Raw genomic sequence first — 20,049 nt, 5'->3', positions numbered from 1 at the left:
GCTGTTTTATGGTGTGAGCTGAGATTGGTTATTCATACGTCACACTGCTGTTAACACAACTGCAATTTGCAACGACTCTACATGACTTCCACAGCTGTGCAGCTGAGCAGCTCTATCACCTCTGCTGCTGCTACGTAGTGTTTTCTATAGCTAGAAGGAACCAATATGCATGGGGAGCGTGTGTAGCAGGCCGAGTTAAATACGAATAAACACATAAAGAAAAGTGACCTTTGTTCATATACTGTACTATTAAGTCTAATTAAAACACCTATTGTGAAAATAGAATTTAACAATTTCTAAAGCCATCCAATCTCAAATATTTGAGGGGACACGTGAGGTTGACTCTCTGTCTTAAAAGCGTATAAAGCTATGAAATGACACTTATTTTGTCCCTCTTTAGCCTACACCAACATCCAAGTTTCTTCAAGGCTACGTTGGAGCAGTGTCAAGTGCCGTGTCCATCGCAGTGAGTGTGTTTCTTCTTCAGTGATATCAATCTCCTCTTTAAGTTTACAGAAATTAGATTTAAACTTTGTTTTTTGTGAATGTTCCCTGACTATGACTGAGAGCTGTGTCTTTAGTCATAAGCTGATTCATATCTGCACACTGCACAGTAGCAGTCGTATTTGTTATAGCAGTATTGAAACTGTGATACACAGTGTAATTTGCTGGAAAATTAATCAATAAATAGTGACAGCATAAACACATTTATGGGTTTTTACTGAAAACAAAAAAGAAAAAATTAACAAAAAACTGAACTAATTTACAAGGCAGATGTGGTTTGCCCAAGTTGTTATATTTATTTTTGTAATATCTTAAAGTGTTGTTTTGTTTTGTAGGTGGGATTGAATGTGTTGATTCAGAAGGCCAACAAGTTGAGTCCTGCCACCAGAATGATAATACAAAGATTTGTCCCATTTCCAGCTGTAGGTAGGTTTTCAAAGGAACCTGTGTAACAGTTATAATCATGGGGGGGTCATTATGTGGCCCCCTGGTGGTTGGAGTCACAACATCTCTCTGATTTCATTCTTTTTATTTTCTCTATCAAAGAATTAACGTCATAAATATCAACTTTCAAAGCTTGTTGACTGCACAAGACAATAATTTAATATTTGTGTGAAAATAGTTATTTTACACAAGTTTTTATAGTGTTTTACTGCACTGAACTGCACATCAGCAGTAGTTTATTTTTCAAGGACTACTTTAAGTGGTTTGCAATTAAGGGATTTTTTAAAGGGGATATAACATGCTTCTTGTGATTTTCTGTCATTTATATGCCGTTATGATGTCAGATGTCTATATTAAACATGGTCAAAGGTCCAAAACTTGACGTGAATGTATTTGCCTTCAAGTCAAAAGCCCAGGGGTTTCAGCCTGCTCTGAACGCTCCATTTGCAAAGTTACTTCTACTTCCCCATCAAACTGACGTCAGACCGTTTGCACATGCCCACAAACGGCCGTCTGTAGCCTTTGCTAAGGTTATTCACGTTGTCCACTCGCATATTTCAGATGAGATTCTGTCTCGAACATGTACATATGTATTTGAGGAGTTGACATTTCGAGTGAAGATCGAGAAAAACAAGTGAAATCCTACTGCTATTATATGGTTACGTCGCCTCCTGAGTCACCGGAAGTCTACCGAGGGGCAGCTTCCAGGAGTTGACCAATCAGAACAAAGTGGGCTCATTGGTAGGGGGGCCTTAAAGAGACAGGAGCTAAAACGGCCTGTTTCTGACGGAGGCTGAAGTGAGGGGCTGCATTTAGAGCCAGTATAAAATAAATAAGTTCTGTTCTTTTTTTAACTGGAAATCATCCTAAAATATACCAGCACAGCCCCAGAATATAAATATAGACCTGGAAATGTACATGATAGTCCTCTTCAAAGAAAATTTCTCTCCTCTAAACTATCACTAACTTGTGTTCAACGTCTGTTCTTGTCTTATGGAAATGTCTTAACAACTGAAAGCTGCCTTTTTGTCTCTATCCTCAGCTAGTGCAAACATTTGTAACGTGGGCCTGATGAGACACAATGAGCTGTCTGAAGGTATTGATGTGCTGGACAACAATGGGAATGTGGTGGGCTCCTCCAAAATTGCTGCAAGACATGTGAGTGGCTTTTTTGCATACTCAGCGTGCTTGTTCCTTGACTGCTCTGAATTTGTTTATACCATAGACGTGTGCTGTTTTTCAGTGAATTGCAAATGTGATGGTGGCTGATAATGGGAAAATGCATCATTTCCTGCTCAGCTCCTATCACTCAGCACCCATCTGATCTCATGAAAGAGAAAATTAAATCCAACTCATTGCAGTATTTGAAATGAAGCGTGTGCACAATGTTCTCATCTCTTTCCCCAGGCAATCACGGAGACCGCCTTCACACGTGTGGTCCTCCCAATGCCAATCTTTGTCCTGCCCCCCATCATCATGTCCTACCTAGAGAGGTTTGTAGAGTTACAGTACATTGTGGAGATTCTGTCCAAATAACTGCAACTAATTATTTATTATTTTAATTATTGATTAATCTACATATTATTTTTTCGATTAATCGATTCGTCATTTGGTCTATAAAATATCAGAAAATAGTGAAAAATGCTCATCACAAGTTCACAGAGACCAAGGTGATGTCTTGTAATATTGTTTTGTTTGAGCAACCAAAGATACTCTGTTTACAATCCTAAGAAAACCAGGTAATATTCACATTTGAGAAGCTGGAATGAGTAAAGTTTTTGACATTTTTGCTTGAAACATTCCTTAAACAATTAATTGATGGTCAAAAACATTATTCTAAAAGGCTTATAATTCATGGGCTTTTTGTCAGGTTGCATAATGGAATAAATCAAATGTTTTCCATTTTAAAACTATCAAAGTTACACAAGTTGATGTGGCCAAGCAGATGGTTAGTGTGCAGTTATATTCAGACAAAATTGGCTACTTATTATGTTCCATCAATTAGAACCTGATCAGAATGAAAACATATAAAACAAGACCAAGAGTCTACAGCTGTGGTAGTGGCTAAACGCTAATGTCAGCATGCTAACATGCTCAAGGTGACAATTTTAACATGTTAATGTTAATCAGATGTTTACCATGTTCATCATCTTAGTTTAGCATGCTAACATGTGCTTATTAGCACAGAACTAAAAGTACAGCTGAGGATGAAGGGAATGTCGTTAGTTTTGCAGGTATATGATCATAAACCAAAGTAAATTTCACCTGCTGGTGATGCTTGAGGAAGAAGGTGGCATCCATCCAGTATTTGTTTAGATATTTCAGTCTAGACCAAAGTGGTGGACTGAACGACAGACAAATCCCTAGAGCTTCTAGCACGATTAACAAAAAACACATTACTTGTAGGCGTATAACTATTATTACCAGAATCTTGGCAAAAAATGCCAGAATATAATAATTATAAACATTATTCTGCTCCTAAGTAAATATGAATAAATTAAATTGATATTTTCAAAGGCAGTTGTGGATAGTGAAGCATTTCATTCTCATGTTTTCCTCTTTTTTATTGTGTACTAACCCTAACCCTGGTCTATAAATACTATAAATATCTGTGTGTGTTTGGCCAAGAGCCAACATATGTTGTGCTCCAAATTGCTTCTCATATATTCATTCAGTAGGAGGTCATTGCAGCCAGAGAACATGTAAAAAATGTAATAATGAAATGTAATAATTTAGCACAACTTCTTTTCAAATACAAAAAAAGACTTGATGAAGATGAGGAAGGAGAATTTTTGGATTTACTGCCTAATTAAAGAGGATATTGGCAGTCTGACTCACTATACACAGAACTGGAACTTTCACACAGACAGTCGAATCTCCCACCCACTAATTGTGTGAAATAGCTCCCCCAAATCCGTACATGATGTTTTTCTCCAGATCCAAAAATAACTCCCAGCTTCTGCAGTAGTCATCTGGGATCGAGCCACACAGCAGGCTCATGTTTCCTTTTATCACTATCTTCACTTCTGTAGGCTGCGATTCCTGCAGAGCAACCGCAGATTGTTGCTGCCCATCCACAGCATCGTGTGCTTGGTTACCTTCGGCCTCTCCCTGCCTGTGGCCATCAGCCTGTTCCCCCAGATGTCTCAGGTACAGTATATAATGTCAGTTCAACTGCTTCCGCCGCTGATTCAAGGCCAGATGGCTCAGGGAGCAGCTGGGAAGAAATTCAAATTACATATACACCGCTTGACATGCACAGCCCCGGCCCACAAGCTTGACTTCACCTCTTCCCACGTCTAATTAAAAGTCAGACTGATTTTCAAGGCTTAAAGACAGACTCTGAGAGATGTAGAGCTTAAATTTTACCTTCAGTCTTCATTGTTTGTTTGTTTTTTTTTTTTTTTCTGAAGATTGAGGTGTCTCGCCTTGAGCCGGAGATCGCCATGGCAACAGATTGCAAGGTGGTGACCTACAACAAGGGTTTATGATGGATGGCGTGGTGTGGGAGAGGAGAGGAGGCTGCATTGTGAAAACCCCAGGGTCCCTCCTGTCCACAGGTTTTGGATCATCGTGTACCAACACAGGGTTTTTCAACCTGTTTTTATACCCCACCAGTTGTCCAGTCAAGGTTTCCTCCGAGCTTCAAAATCGCTGAGATTTTTCCCCTTTCTTGCTGTGCTCAAGAGCAAGAAGGAGCTCTGTATATAGAAATGATGATATATTTAAAATCAGTTTTATAGCATTAAATTTATTTTAATATATACAATACAGTGTTTCTCACACGAAGGCTATACTTTATACTTTACCAACCAAGTATAGTTATGGTTGTTCAAGTATATTTTGACCCATTTTCACAATGGCAAAGGTTCATTAATACGGTTCAAACCTGCAATACCTGATTTTTTTTGCCACTCTGGGAAGCGAAAAACAAGCTATTACACTCACATATCATCACCTTTTTAGTCTATATAATGCACTTGTTAGCAAACAGTTGCCTATTTACACATCTAGCAGATCCGGTGCAACATTAGCTTTCAATTGGAGTCATGTTTTTAGCCATCAGGTGAATGTCAGTCCAATATTCACTGTCCTCCTTTTTTGGTCTTCAACAACTCCTGAGAAAAATCTATGTCTCTTTAGCTGCTAAATGCCCCACTGTGTTCATCACCTAGTCGCTAATTATGTCTGTTTGGTGCTGGGCGGGTAGTGTACAGTGGGTTTTTAGAGTCTTTTTGCTGAAGACATCTGCCTGCTGCGGCCACAAAGGACGCTGATGAGAGTGCTGAGTTAAGTATTGGGCCAGAAAAAAAAACTGTGAGCTGAAACTGCCGCGTTTGGTGATGATCGTCTGTGAGAAAACATATACGAGTATTCATGTGATACAATGTTAATTTAAGAATATTGTTCATAGCTGCTTTAATTCTATCCTTTGCATCATCAGACCTGCCCAAAGGTCTGTTGTTACTCATTGGCCATCACGTATACTCAGTATATCTGCAATAATCTAATATTGGGTTATACATGTGTGTTTGATTTATGGGTCGGATTCTAGCCTGTTGTCTTATTGTGAAAGAAACGGCTTGTCAGAAGGAGCTTTGAGATAAAGCTTCCTCTCAAGTATATCTTTGACCTGTGGGAAACACTGCAATAAATACCAATATATTAGTCTTAGAAATCTGCCGGGACCATGTCTACCTATCATGTGATTGCACAGGGCAGGGAAACTCTACTGTGACCAGGCTGCAGTGCTGATATATTCTATATAATGAGAAAAACACTGATGAGGGACTGACATACTATGGGAAAATGTAACAACTATACTTGTCAAATGAGTTTTGAGGTTAAAACGTGGAGACTGTACTGTAGATGTATATTACCTTTACACACTTTTTAAAATTGGTAAATGTCAGTTGATTACACACCAAGTATTTTAACCCTAATAATGTGAAACAACATACAGCGTTCTACTGTCTTCGTATTTTTTCTTACCTTAGCCAAATATATTGATTTTCCTTCTTAACTGGTTGGAAGGACATTTTACTCCAGTTCTGACTGTTTGTTAAACCATTGTTGTAATTCTAATGAATTACTTATTTTGCACAATATTATTCTACTAATGATGAAGTAGTGTTTTTAATTCTTTGTACTGTATAACTCTACTGATACTAAAGATTTATGAAATGTTTGCTAATCAAATAATGTAAAACAATTGTTTATTATTATATATTATTTGAAAATATATAATAAATACTCTTTCTCCATTTTCTCTGTTTTATGATGACTTTATTTCCAAACATTTTAATGTTTTTAAGCTCTCAGTATATTTGACTTCAGCTGTTTGCTGCTACTAGAAGATGATTTTTTTAGCTGCCATTGGGCTTTCACTGAGGTTTATAATGGTTTAACAGAGTGCATCGTCTATATTTGTGTTTATTTTTCTTTTAGACTTGAGCTCAGGTAGCTTTCTCATGGGGGTTCACTCATTTTAATGTATATTACATTTTTGCATTACTTTTATTGATATTAACATTATCTTAAGTTTTTTTTTTTCTAGTATTGCACTGAACCGTATTAGTAGAACTGTGTCCACTGATGGAAAAAGTTAAATATAATGATGGTTCTCCTACTTGTCTTGATTTCTGTGACTGAAAAACACCTATTTTAAAGAACTATTTATCAAACATATTGAAAATGATAATATACAGTATTTCAGTCAGCTATGAGGGCTGTATTTTAAATCATCAAAAGTTCTATTAGGCCGCTTAGTCTAAATGTTGCATTAAGGTCTAAAGGTGACATTGCTTTCTCTATAAACAGAGTGCGGACAGTGTGTTATAATACAGAGTTAACTACCTTGTTTTTAATAACTTTATTTTCTTATACACCTGAGACAATAAACAGAATCCCTTAATTTTATACATTAAAAATACATTGATTTAACCATAAAGTAATGAATTAAAATACATTAAGTTTTATTTATTTATTTAGTATAGCACCTTCACAAAGTGCTTCACAGGAACAAGAGTTGAAAATAAGACCATAAAACATACATAGTGTAAAAACATGTACCACAAGTTAGAATAAAATAAAATAAAATAAAAAAATAAAAATCACAATCACAATCAAACAAACAACTCAAGAAGTCACAAAAGCCAATTTAAAAAGATGGGTCAATAGTTCTTTAAAAGCTTCTACAGAGACTGCTGACCGTATTTGTACAGGGAGAGAGTTTTATAGGGTTGGAGCCACAAATGCAAAGGCACGATCACCTTTGGTTTTCAGCCGTGAGCGAGGGACAGCCAGTAGGTCCTGGTTGGAAGACCTGAGTGACCCACTGGTGACGCAGGGATGGATAAGTTCCATGATGTACTCTGGAGCCTGTCCATGCAGGGCTCTATATGTAATAGTAAGAACCTTAAAATTCAATCCTAAAACGAATGGGCAACCAGTGCAAATATTTTAAAATAGGAGTGATGTGAGTCATCCTGCTGGACTTGGTTAGCAGTCTTGCCGCCGCATTTTGGACCGTTTGTAGCCGATTCAAGGCATTTAAATGGGTATTTTCACTGTTTAAGGGGTTAAAATCTCTTTAAATGGTGCAAAAACCATGAAAATTACTCCTTAAATTTATACCTTAAAATGCCTTAATTTTCTAATTAAGTGGGAAATTCTGGGGTGGTTTTCATGAGTTTTCGTCCATTTAAAAGGTTTTTTAAGGGGTAGAAAAAATCATAATTAATTGATAATTAAGAGGTTTTCAGTTTAATGTGTTTTGTCTGTGTTTTAAGAACCTCTTAATACCTCATTAAAGTGATAATTAAGGGATTATGTACGCCTTAATTGTGCCTAATTAATAAATAGAGGTGTTTTAAGGGGTTTGGGTTTTGCTTTTTCTAATGAATGGACAAATTAAGGGATCTCTGGCTCCAAAACTAAACCCTTAATGCAGTGGTTCTCAAAGTGAGGTCCAGGGACCCCCAGGAATCCTTGAGGGGGTTCCAGGGGGTCCCCAGCAAAAAGGGGAATCATTTATTTTCACTATAAATCCAGCCATAAGTAATACAATGACAGAATGTTTTGGTCATACACTTTCTGTAATAAAACATCTAAAAGCAAAAATCTTATCAGATGGGGGTCAGATGGTCTAATTTGTCAGTTTAGGGGTCCATGACGTGAAAAAGTTTGAGAACCACTGCATCAATGTGTACTGGGGTAAATCATGAAGTAATTATTGGTATTTGAAGGGATATCTCGTCAGTGATTGTCTCATGTCCGCCGCTAGAGGTCGCCGCTGCGTCTCCCGGAGATAAAGCGTCAGTGTCAGGGTTGAAAGGGGAAAGGTCGTCTGAAAAACATGGCTGCTCCCCTGGATGACATGTTCTCCCTCTGCGTGGACCCCGGCAAAGTTGCTAGCTGCGTGGACGTCAGATTTATAGACAATATCAAGGTAAGGCGGATCAGAGTTTGTCAGAAATAAACGCTTGTTGACAAACGTGCGGCTGAATGAAGATGTCTGAGTCACATGTGAGCCGCAGCCGCTGCAGCTCAGCAGACTGATGGGCTCACAAAGTGCTGCAGGAACTGGATATTGTTTGAACTTCAGGTTTTCTGACACCATCGGATAATAATAAATATGTTTATTGTGCGAAAGGACCTGAAACTTTTACGTTTGTTGGTTTAATTTGGTCGTTTTAGCAGAGAAAACTAAAGGAACAAGGCACTGCATCCCTTATTTTACACCATAAAACCTATTAAAGGCTTTTGTGCATGAAATAAGTGAATGTTAAAGTGCTAAGCAGCTAAATCTGATTCCATATGTTGTTTATTCTCCTGCCTATACCCTGTTATTACTAATAAAGGGATTTCAGATGTATTTAAGGAACCAGCTGTCCTCCAAGTGTTAATAATTAGATGCAGCTCGCTCTTTTATTTATATTTAAACTAAGAGTTATATGTTGGACAATACTCAGAAGAAAAGAAGGTATTTTCATGTCAGTACAAACCACTAATATCTGTGTAATATGCATTGAAATAAAGGTACACTTTAAAATCATGTTATTTATAGTTTATTCATATCAAAGCTAAATACTGAGAGAGGAGAGCTTTAAACAAACACAGTTACACTGAAAGAGAAAAGCTTCTACTGTCTGGTTCTAATGGACTGAAAGACAACGATTGAGAAATTAAAGCTGATGTGAAAAGTTGTTTTTCTTGCACTTACAGATGATCTCTTAATACATTTCTAACTGTGCTACGCTTCTTTCACAGTGTATAGATTAAAGATCTAAACAGACATGTTTTAAAACCGTTTCTCTGCTTGAAATAATAAATTGTGTCTGACATGTTTTGTTACCAGAAAATCTCCAGGTTGTTAAAAATCCTTTAAAATGACATCTACTGCTCCTCCCTCATTGAAAACTCCAGAAATTGAAATATGAAAATATGTTTCATTTCACATCACACTTGTGTAAATTGCGTACTGGACCACGATTGGCTCCAGACTAGCTGTGATGTCACAAATCATGCCCGTAGATTCACGCTTTAAACTCAGATTTAAGGTGAGCATAGAGAAACTTGAATGTGAAAACAGCCTTCTAGTGTCAAACGCTGCACAGTGAAGCTCAAACTTCCACCTGAACAAGAAAAAAACAACACATTTTTGACTGGAGGGGGCTTTAAATAACAGATGAGACATTTTTTTTAAAACTCTTTCATCTCCTTTTGTTATTCTACAATGGACTAATTACCTAGTCGTGTATAGATTCTGCTGTAATTGAGTTTAAAAGAAGCTGAGGCTGCTGTTTTTGTCAGACAGTGTGTAACAGCGATGGTTTGTCATTCCTGTTTAAGGGCAAGGGTCTGTTCGCTAAAAGAAGCATCAAGAAGGGAGAAACCATTTTCATTGAACGCCCTCTGGTCTCTGCTCAGTTCCTGTGGAATGCTTTGTACAAATATAAAGGTGAGACGCCTCCACGCTGCCATATGTTATCTGTATTTATATAAAAGAAAACACATTTTAGTGAAGTGAAAGTGCTGGTTAGGACTGAGATAATACATTACCAATAGTCTGTAGAAGTTTGCTCTGGAATTAAACTTTAATATCTTTTAATCAACAATTCTCTCAGTTCTGTCCTTCACCGCACTTTTTATTTATTAATTTATTTTATTTTTTTAACAGCGTGTGAGTACTGCTTACGTGCTCTGGAGACAGCTGAGGAGAATGCAAGGAGGCTCAGCGGCATCCCTGGACTCAGCCTTCCTTACCCCGAGCTCTGCTGTGTTCGACCGGAGCTGCACCAGGCCTGCCCTCATTGTCAGGTGGGTCCGCTCTCGGCTCCAGACCCCTCTTTTACAGATGAAGGTCTACACTTATTTTTCTACCTTTTTCAATTCCCTAAAACTTTGAAGTTCTATTTTTTTTTTCCTTGAAGAAAACCTTTATAAAAAGGATCGATATACTGTAAGACACAAAACCTATTGATTTTAAACCGGCTGTGGTCAGGGAGGAACCTACACTGTATCTGCGGTGGACGGTGTGACTAGCTGATCGTTTTTTAGAGGCCAGTATTGGTAGTATGGATCAATATACCAATCAATCTGTCTATTTTTTATATTAACCAACATGAAAAACAAAGACAGTTGTTTATACCTGGTGGTTTCCGACTGTGTATTTACAGTATTATGTATTTACGGTATTATGTATTTACAGTGGCAAACAGGCCGAGTTTCAACACCAAAGCAAATAACATTTAATTCAGTGTTTGCGCTGCGACTGGTGATTATTTTAATTATTGATTAATCTGCCAATTGTGTTCTCCAATAGTCAAATAATCGTTTGGCCTATAAAATATCAGAAACTAGTGAAAAATGCTCATCATAATTTTGTGAAGCCCGAGCTGGTGTCTTGATTTGTCCACCCAACGGTCCCAAACCCAAAGATATTCAACATACTATGATGTAACACAAGGAAAAGCATCAAATTCTTGCTTTTGAGAAGCTAGAATCATAAAATGTTTGGCAGTTTTGCTTGAAATAGACCTTAAAGATGAAAAGATTTATCAAAATAGTTGCAGATTAATATTCTTTCAATCAACTAATCATTGCAGCTCTATTGGTATCTGCTAACAAAGTACATTATTCCTCTGGATGTAACCTGTCCTGTATGAAGCTCCATCAGTTTCATCGTTTAAAAATGGATAAAGATATATCAAATCAACTCTTTATTCTCTGATGGGTTCAGAAAACACAGTATATTCTTGTGATTGTTGTTCTCTTTTTGAGGAAATTATTCAGACTTTCCTGATATGAACAAAGAAAAAGGTTACTACTGGGGGGAAAGAAGCCTTGTTATTGTAACAATAAAGATAATGTATGTAAAACTGTGATATGTACTGAGACTTTTTCCTCCCTGGAGTTTTTTTTTTCAAATGCCCAATCTTACAAAAATCTGTTAGGAATAATTCATTTGTGATTTGCTTTATGTAGCTGAGCAGATGTGAAATAATCACCCCTAGCTACAAATCTGATTAACCTTTTTTGAAGGAATATTAAACCATATAACTAATTTTCTGGTTACAGCATCCTCACACAGTAGTTGTTGGCTGTACTTTCCAGTTAGTGATTAAGGACGCTAAAGCAACTCTATAGAGAACCATGGCTGAATACATGTTTAGTAAAGGTTTACATCCAATTCTTGAGATGATTTGCATTTATTTTTTGTTATTTGCAGTGTTTTATAAACCCGTCTCCTTCTGCAGGTGATGTACTGTAGCAGCGAGTGTCGGCAGGCAGCAGCAGACCAGTACCATCGGGTTCTGTGTCTGGGTCCATCCCAGGAAGATCCAGACCACCCCATCAACAAGCTTAAAGATGCATGGAGGTAAGAGAGGATTTTATTTTTTATTTTATTATTATTATTTTTTCGAACAAAGAGTTTATTTATAATTTATAATTCTGTACATTTACACAGCTCAGCCTTATCAGAAATTTAAAACCAAAACCAACAAGAAATACACAAAACATTCTTTTTTTCCTTTTTTTTTAAAAACTATTCACAGTTTGGCAAACATACATAAAAATTACAAATCATGGCATCTTGTACATCCATATAGAGTCACCCAATAAAAAAATAAAAAATAAATAAATGAAAGAAAAGTACACTACAAGAAACAAATATTAATCGTAGCCAATTTCATATATATTTTATTTTTTATATTTTTCATTGTAAAACCCACCTGAGTGCACTGATTTCTTTCTTAAATATTCATTCACCTTGATGAAGATCTTTTGCCTTCTCTTCAGGAGTATGCATTATCCCCCAGAGACCTCCAGCATTATGCTCATGGCCAGAATGGTAGCCATTGTCAAACAGGTGAGTCTCTTAAAGTCCACTTAAAGCACCTAAAGTATTCAGGTATAAATTAAGTTCTTTTTATGTTGTTGTGTGTAACTATCTTGCAAAATGTAAAGAAAATATTAAAAAACACAACACAAACATCTTGCCATAAAAAGACAAAACATGCATGTAATTAGATTTTTGTTGCCCATTTTTATTTATTTTTATTGCATTTAATGGTGTTAAACCTTGCTTGAAATTGACTGCGCCCCAAATAACACAGATACCCTAAATAAGACAGCTGAATGTGAGAATAGTTTTTGTCAGGAGACAAGCTGGTGAGAGGACTTTTTTTTTTTTTTTAACATTTTCCTCTTGTGGATGTCACCCAACTTATAGTAAATGAAGCATAGTGTCACACACGTATTGATTTTCAAATCTTAAACGTGGCGCAGTGAATCTAGAATAAAGGGGAACAAATTAGGGATGATGTATACCGTGCTAGATAGAGCTGAGGCAATTTTCAAGGTAACAGAAGCTGGGATTCATTCTGGAAAATAGGGCTGGGTGATAGCAAAAAATATGATCATGATAATTTTTTCCATATTATATAATTTGATAATGCTGCCAGTTTGAAGAGTATCCTGATAATGACTGAAGGCTGAAGAAACCAGATGGTTCATTAGTGAAACTTTAGAATACTTAATTAACATAAAAAATAGAATAACATAATGTAAACATGTAACTGTGCAAACATGGTTTGGTTTAGAACGTATTCTGTGAATATATTGAATAATGTCTAAATGTAAACACTTAACTTTGCAAACGTCCTTTATCTGCTGTAACAAAACAATCGAAGTTAGCTGACCTTGTAACTTATTAAAATAATGTAAATAAAACTAAAAGCTGTGATTACTATCGCATCAAATTCCTTTGGCAGCAAACATGTCAAATGTTTGTAGAGGTGGATCACAAAGGCCCTGACACACTCATACACTCAACTGTAAGATCAATTAAATTTAAAATGTTCTGGTTTTACATCTCTCAATTGTTTTAGAGTTAGAAATCTAGATAAAAAATGCAAAATTGTTATCAAGTCATTATGCTACATCTTTTATATATATATATTTATATACTATATATATTTTGTTGTAGCCTCTTCATTGATCTTACCGTCTATATTTTTTTCTGTGCTTAGTTCACATATCATTGGATTGGCTAGTTTTCTCTATGAAACGACACTAGTGTTAGTCAGCAGCCTTTCGTTGCCACTAGCTTAGCCTAGCTTAGCTATTAGCTTTATGCATTCTCAGTCAAAGCAGCTTCATTAAAACGATGTGATGACTGTTCCACAGCTGCAGACTGAATGTCTCTACCAGAGAGACATGTCCGTGTGTTAGAGCAGCTTTTTACGGCTAATATTATTTTAGACGTGGAGGGCACTCCAGATAGTTGTAGCCCTGCTAACGATAGCACTAGCATAGCCTCGTTGGCTGCGGTAGGACATGAGCATGTACTTTGACGTGCAGGCCAAAAACTGCAGACTGACTGGCTGTTGTCACCTTTATTTCTGCTGTGTGATAGACTGTTAGATCTATCCATATTGAGTAAAAAAATGTCCAAAGTCTATCATCGTTATCGACATAAATTTTATTGCGATTCCGTATCGAGATCGTTTTATCGCCCAGCCCTCCTGGGAAAAGATTTTTAACAAATGGCTTCCTAAGAAATCCTGAATCTCCATCCACTCATGTGCTGACACTGCCAGTAATTTAATTCACACCAATTTAACAGGTGACCTTTTCTTAAAAAAAACAAAAAAAACCCTCTATTATCCTTTTTAAAAGAAGAATTTGAAAAATGAGCCACATGTAACAAAGGAATCTTGAATACTAACAATAAAATACAATTTAATAACTAAGTGAATCAATGTTTGTTGTGCAGGCTAAAGACAAAGCACACTGGCAGAAGCTGTTTTCACACTTCTGCAACCGGACTGCTAACGAGGAAGAGGAGATCGCCCATAAGCTCCTGGGGGAGAAGTTCAGAGTAAGTTACCATAGTTTCATTTATTTTGCTGGAAAAAGGAAATAGTTCAGGTGCAAAATGTATAAAGTCTGGCTGCTCAAAGACAATATCATGGTCTTATGGTAATCGTCGTTCTTTACAGCCTAGTGAGCAAAGCATGACTGTTACTCCCCCCTGATGCAGGTTCAATTCCCACTGAGGCCACCTGTGTTTATGATGTATGTTTTCTGTGATGTGGAATGTATTTATTCAACGTTGTTTCTGTAGGGGCAGCTGGCCTTGCTACACAGCCTTTTTAAAACAGCACTTTATGATGAACATCTGAGTCGGGTAAGTAGGGCTCAAATGTGACTTCTCTATGTTTCTTTGTGCAGCACAAAAAAGCTGCCAATAATGTCTCAGGGGTTGTTGCTCAGGGCAGCTAATTACAGCAGCTCGGAGATGCAAAATGACAGTTCTCTGATTTTTTTAAATGTTGACCTACTTTTAAATTTATTTATTTATTTATTTTTTTAACATAAATGTCATCTGAAGGGTTCCTTGTGTCATGCTGATGGTATTTCTGCTAAAAACATTTTCTGCATCATCATCATTATGTAGGAAACCCTTTTTGTAGAGGTAAAAGTTGATTAGTCAATGAATTGGCAATTGATAATCAAATAAGTCATACATGATTATTATATTAGGTATGATTGCATTGCAGTGGTTTGTTCCTGAGGGTTTCCGCTCTCTGTTCGCTCTCGTGGGAACCAACGGGCAAGGCATCGGCACCAGGTGACACTCACATCTCTTGTTCTTCGCTTCAGATTTTAAATAACAGATCTTACTCTGCTCTTATTCTGCATCTCCATCTGGATCATAATGTACTCTCTCTTTTTGTGCTCTGTTTTTCTATTCAATTTCAGTTCCTTAAGTCAGTGGGTTCATGCCTGTGACGCATTTGAGCTTCCCGCCCAGCAGAGGGAGCAGTTGGACTCCTTTATTGACCAGCTGTACAAGGACATCGAGAAAGGTCACAGTTTTATCTCAGTCTTGCAGTATTTTGAGTAAATTATTTTTGTATTCAACTGAGCTGATTTGCAATGGTCATATTTTAGGAGTGAGTGTTTATTGTATTATTATGTTGCACATTTGACCCAATGACATTGCTGGAATTATTTTTTTTTTAGCCTGTGTGCAGATGTCAACAAAGCTCAGACATGTGCATGATTTCTCTTTTCTCTCCGTAGAAACGGGAGACTTTCTGAACTGTGAGGGTTCTGGACTTTTTCTGCTTCAAAGCTCATGTAAGTGCAGATGATGTTCATGTTATGAGCGCTGTCACTTCAGTTCAAAGACACTGTTACTCTCTTCAACAGGCTGTCTGATGACCCCCTTTTGTTTTTGCCTTATTGCCTCTTTAACCCTTGCAGGTAACCACAGCTGCATACCCAACGCAGAGGCGTCCTTCCCCGACAACAATTTCCTGCTTCACCTCAGTGCCCTTAGTGACATCAAGCCAGGAGAGGTCAGTTGACACGCCTGGGTTTGGAGTGATAAATTCTGGCCTGGTATAGATGGGACATCACTCTCTAGCTTTGTGTGCTCCCTTGTCAGACGGTATTAGAAGGCTGAGACTTTGAGGATTGGAGTGGGTTTGTCAAGCTGTCAGAAAGATTGAGAAGCCTTGCATCTGCGCGGCACAGTAATGTCACAGCAGCCTTTCACAGCAAAGCTCTCCTTTGAATGCCGGCTAAGACAGGAGCGCTTTGTGTAACATTTCACCAGTAGAGAGACGGAAGGACACAGCAACGTCCTGCATGAGGCAACAACTAGAAACACCTGACTTATTCCTACTGTTTGAAATATACCAATAACATGTCTGTGGGACTAAAATGTCATGAGGACGTTTAGGCTCAGGAACTTTTGTTATTGATGTTGGGGTTCTTCAGCCAGTTCAACTGTTTGTTTTCTTCAATTTTCAGGAGATCTGCATCAGTTATTTGGACTGCTGTCAGCGGGACCGAAGCCGTCATAGCAGACACAAAATTCTGAGGTAAACAGCTGAAATCCCTCAGATGAATCACTTGAATGAGGGTCATACTGTTACAAATTCCATCTGGATCAATAAAAAGCCTTCCAGGCAGTCTGGAGGCAGAGATGTTTGGGGTCTGATGGCTACTCCTGGGTTTGTGCTGCTCATTGATCAACATGATTTCTATCCATCTTTGAATTACACCCCCAACACTGGGTAGGGGGGTAGTTTGCAGAAGGTGCAGTGGCACTCCAGACTGGTGGTTTGATCCTGCGTAGGCCCCCCATATCACACTAGCTGATTGAAAGTATTAATTACACCACAAGTATTAATTACAGTGCTGTATTAAACATTTGCCCTCACACGGCACCAGATTTTCTGCTTTTGATTAATTCTGCTCCCGTTAGTGACTGGCGGAACATTTTCTTCCCAGGGAGAACTACCTGTTTGTCTGCTCGTGTCCAAAGTGCGTCTCCCAGATGGATGAGCTGGATGTGACATCAGAGGAAGAAGAGGAAGAAGAAGGCGAGGCAGAAGGTGAAACAGAGGGGGATGAGATGGAAGATGAGATGACAGATGTCTGATGAAAGACTTTCCCATATTGTTCTCTGCTGTTCCTCATTTCTGCCACCATGCTAAAGCGAACATGAAGCCCAGAAGAATAAAGACCAAACCAAATCATGATCTGCATATCATACAGAATTGTTCACGTTAGTCATGTAGAAAAATGTCTTATTACCAAAACACCTTTTTCTGTTTTTTGTTTTTAGACAGTGCCAGGGATCAGCCACGGAAAGTGTTTCCTTAAATGTGGTGTCTGTGTTTAAAGCGTATAGTGCAAAAATATTGGGACAGTGATGTTTTTTGTTGTTTCAGCTTTACTCCAGCACACTGGATTTTACATGAAAACGAGTGTGATTATGTTTAAAGTGCTGACTTTTACCTGCAATTCCCCGCAGCTATATAGAGCTTTATAGTGTCTTTCAGCTCATTGTGTTAGTTCAATCTCATTGCTTTCATCAGTGTTGATTCCAGTTGCAGCAGGCAGCTATTTTCAGGGAACAAGCTCTAAAAAAAAAAAAAAAAAAAAAAAAAAAAAAGTACGGCACTAAACTGCAGACAGACAAAGTTAGTGACTAGCTGGTGAACATAGTGAAGCATTTAGCAGCCAAAGAGCCAGATATTTCACTCAGGAGTTGGTGAAGGAGGAATTTTTTTTGATTTTCATTCATCAGGTTGAAACAAACATGAATGAAATAAATGCCAGTGTTGCTCTGTGTCTGCTGGACTTGTAAATAAGCACATGTTTGCACGTTAGCACGTTCACCATATCAACTTAAAAGGTATACAAAAATAGTCTTTAAGCATATTTGAGGGTATTTACACCCATATTGGGCATACGGTTAAATAATAGGCATTTTTATCATTAGACAACTGTAGAAAGAGGATTAAAATTTCTACATAGTTCATCAGATATACCCTCGAATTAATGCTGAAAGTCAGCACTTTGTCTCCATAGTTACGGTTTCATTTTAAATTCAATGTGCAGGAGAACAGAGCCAAAACAAAACTGTCTTAATTCTGACTGCACTGTGTCTATACAATACAATAATACAACTCATAAGAACATATTTTTTGTTTGTTCCTGACAACTTTAAAGTAAAGCAGTAGTGATTAAACAAAGAACAGTTGGTATTCAGATGTGTTCTCCACTTATTAGAAGTTTCTCTCAACACTAAGCATACTGTATTGAAGAGGCCTCTTATTTATATTCTGTTGTAATTATAGTCCTGTCATATGGGAGGCATCCAGCCACTGAAATATTGTTTGGTTTTCATACCATGATATATGGAGTTAAGTTAAACCTTACTTAATGTATTATGGAGACCTTGAGTGGAAAATTGCTTTGTCAGTAACTGTTTGCCCTTTGTTGAGAACTGTATTTCAACCGCGGTTCCACATGAGTGAAATTGCTGCTGCCCACACATGAATCAATATTACAAGAATGACTGTAATCACAAATCCCAATATTTTCAGTTACTCGACAAAGATTGGAACTATCGAATGAGTAATCTCAGAATTCTCAGTTGACATTCAGCGCAGCGGCACAACACGGCTTTGTAAGATACACAAGTATAATTTAAATATTATAACAGCAGCAAACAGGATCCTAGAAGTTGTCATTTTTACTACTCTGGCATAAACCATTGAAATTGGATGTCTGTTGAGTCATTTATCTGGTTTACCTCCTGCCTTTGCTACAGAAGATTGTACTGGTAAAATATTTGTTCAGTCATTGCATATTAACCTATAGTCAAATTGTCTTCCTTAGGGTGGTTTGGGTCACCAATCATTGCTTTTTTTATGGCTTTTACTCCCCAAACAGCCCTTTATTCTATGCACTTATAACATGGCACACGTAGAACTTACACTAGATATTGTATTTCACATCATTAATTAGTTAATGGATTACTGCCGATGCCTGCCACTTAGATAGCTCTACAGCAATCCTGTCTTTGCAAAGTTAAGCATAATCCTATACGATTCCCCAGGGCCTCCACTCGTCTATGGTTGACATTTCTCAATTAACCTTCTCACTTTACTCCGGTCCCCAGTTATTGCTGCACTTGCATCAAATGCTAATTCACCTAGGATGCACAAAAGAGAAATGGAAAAAAAAGAACACATTATGTCCATGAAAGGATGCACACCTGGGACCCAGCATGGCAGGAGGCTGGACCTCTGGACACATGCTCCGGTTGAAGCTCCCCCGCTATCGGCTGACATTCTCTGATGCCATGCCAGGATTGCTCCAGGAGCTCTGTAACTTTGGAGCGTGGACTTTGGTGCGGCATCCCACTGCAGGGGTTGAGCTTAGGCAGGCATACACACAGTAATAGGCCTCCACATCACACAGCACAGGCCGTTTCAAGTAGAGAAAGCAGGGGAGGTCAAAGAGTCCGCCCTGAGAGAAGAGGGGCCAGATAGAGGCTCATTTGAAGGCTGAGGGGGCGGGAAGTGAGGCAAGTGTTTGAGGAAGGGAAGAAGGGGTGTCTGTATGGAGGATATTTATTACTATTCAGAGAAAGAGTCTTTTATTCTGACAAACAAGAACAAAACACTTCATATACATTTCAAACATTACAATGATCTAAAAGAGGCGTCTTACTGTCGTTTCCATGTTACGCAGATGGAGGAGGGAGAGTACTTGAATCTATTTAAAGAGATAAAAGATGGCATATTTTTCCAATATTTTGCTGTTAATATTACGTGCCAGAAATATACAGTTTTACCTCTCACTTGTAAGGCTGGACTACACATTCCTATATCAAAGGTTTTTCAATCTATCAGCTAGGAATGCTCAATGCAGTTTTGCTTCAAAATCTATCCAGAGTTAAATAAAATATGATTGGGATTTGTCAGTCGGGGCATGTAAGATGTGGGATACCTGAAACGGGGCCATAAGGCAAACAAACTGTAACTCATCTTACAAGTGACATCACAGAGAAAGCACATTTTCAATAAACATTTAAATATAACTTCAACGATTAATGTATAGTTGTTGTTTTTTTTTTGTTCAATTAATCGAATCATTTAGCCTATGAAAGTCAAAAATGTTTGTCACAGTTTCCTGAAGCCAAGGTGACACTTTCAAATGTCTTGTTTTGTCTGACAAAATGTCCACAACAAGAAATTCAGTTTATGTTGAAATAAAACAGGA

The 20,049-nt window shown here is 37.7% G+C and overlaps 2 protein-coding genes across 3 annotated transcripts in view; both read left to right on the top strand.

Annotated features, from left to right (window-relative positions):
• Window positions 1-20,049, top strand: part of sfxn5b (sideroflexin 5b) — a 341,220-nt gene that overhangs the window by 4,990 nt on the left and 316,181 nt on the right. The window contains exons 9-14 of one of the 2 annotated variants that reach the window (XR_010929715.1): window positions 401-466; window positions 840-930; window positions 1,991-2,106; window positions 2,356-2,441; window positions 3,981-4,098; window positions 4,362-5,288. Coding sequence is in view for 1 of the 2 variants with exons in the window: in XM_067599774.1 (XP_067455875.1) it covers window positions 401-466; window positions 840-930; window positions 1,991-2,106; window positions 2,356-2,441; window positions 3,981-4,098; window positions 4,362-4,439 (555 nt within the window). In the remaining variant the exon portion in view is untranslated. Of the gene's footprint in view, window positions 1-400; window positions 467-839; window positions 931-1,990; window positions 2,107-2,355; window positions 2,442-3,980; window positions 4,099-4,361; window positions 5,759-20,049 lie in introns of those variants that run through there. The other variant, XM_067599774.1, reaches the window with a different exon arrangement.
• On the top strand, window positions 8,265-18,546 carry smyd5 (SMYD family member 5). The gene is made up of 13 exons (XM_067599761.1): window positions 8,265-8,398; window positions 9,802-9,910; window positions 10,130-10,269; window positions 11,709-11,830; window positions 12,253-12,322; window positions 14,231-14,335; window positions 14,582-14,644; window positions 15,018-15,088; window positions 15,220-15,326; window positions 15,544-15,600; window positions 15,727-15,821; window positions 16,279-16,349; window positions 16,762-18,546. Exons 1-13 carry the CDS (start codon window positions 8,306-8,308, stop codon window positions 16,910-16,912), a joined length of 1,254 nt encoding a protein of 417 aa, XP_067455862.1. The 5' UTR covers window positions 8,265-8,305; the 3' UTR covers window positions 16,913-18,546.

This window comes from Thunnus thynnus, chromosome 9 (genome assembly GCF_963924715.1).
Source record: "Thunnus thynnus chromosome 9, fThuThy2.1, whole genome shotgun sequence".
Classification (NCBI taxonomy): Eukaryota; Metazoa; Chordata; class Actinopteri; order Scombriformes; family Scombridae; genus Thunnus; species Thunnus thynnus.
The sequence above is the reverse complement of the archived record's forward strand: the minus strand, read 5'-3'. Positions and strand labels throughout refer to the sequence as shown.

Excerpts from the sequence above, each read along its gene's own strand:
- smyd5 (XM_067599761.1), top strand. The coding sequence starts at position 8,306 with ATGGCTGCTCCCCTGGATGACATGTTCTCCCTCTGCGTGGACCCCGGC. Across the intron at positions 10,270-11,708 it reads AGGCCTGCCCTCATTGTCAG|GTGATGTACTGTAGCAGCGA; the intron begins GTGGGTCCGCTC and ends CTCCTTCTGCAG. Across the intron at positions 15,089-15,219 it reads GGGCAAGGCATCGGCACCAG|TTCCTTAAGTCAGTGGGTTC; the intron begins GTGACACTCACA and ends ATTCAATTTCAG.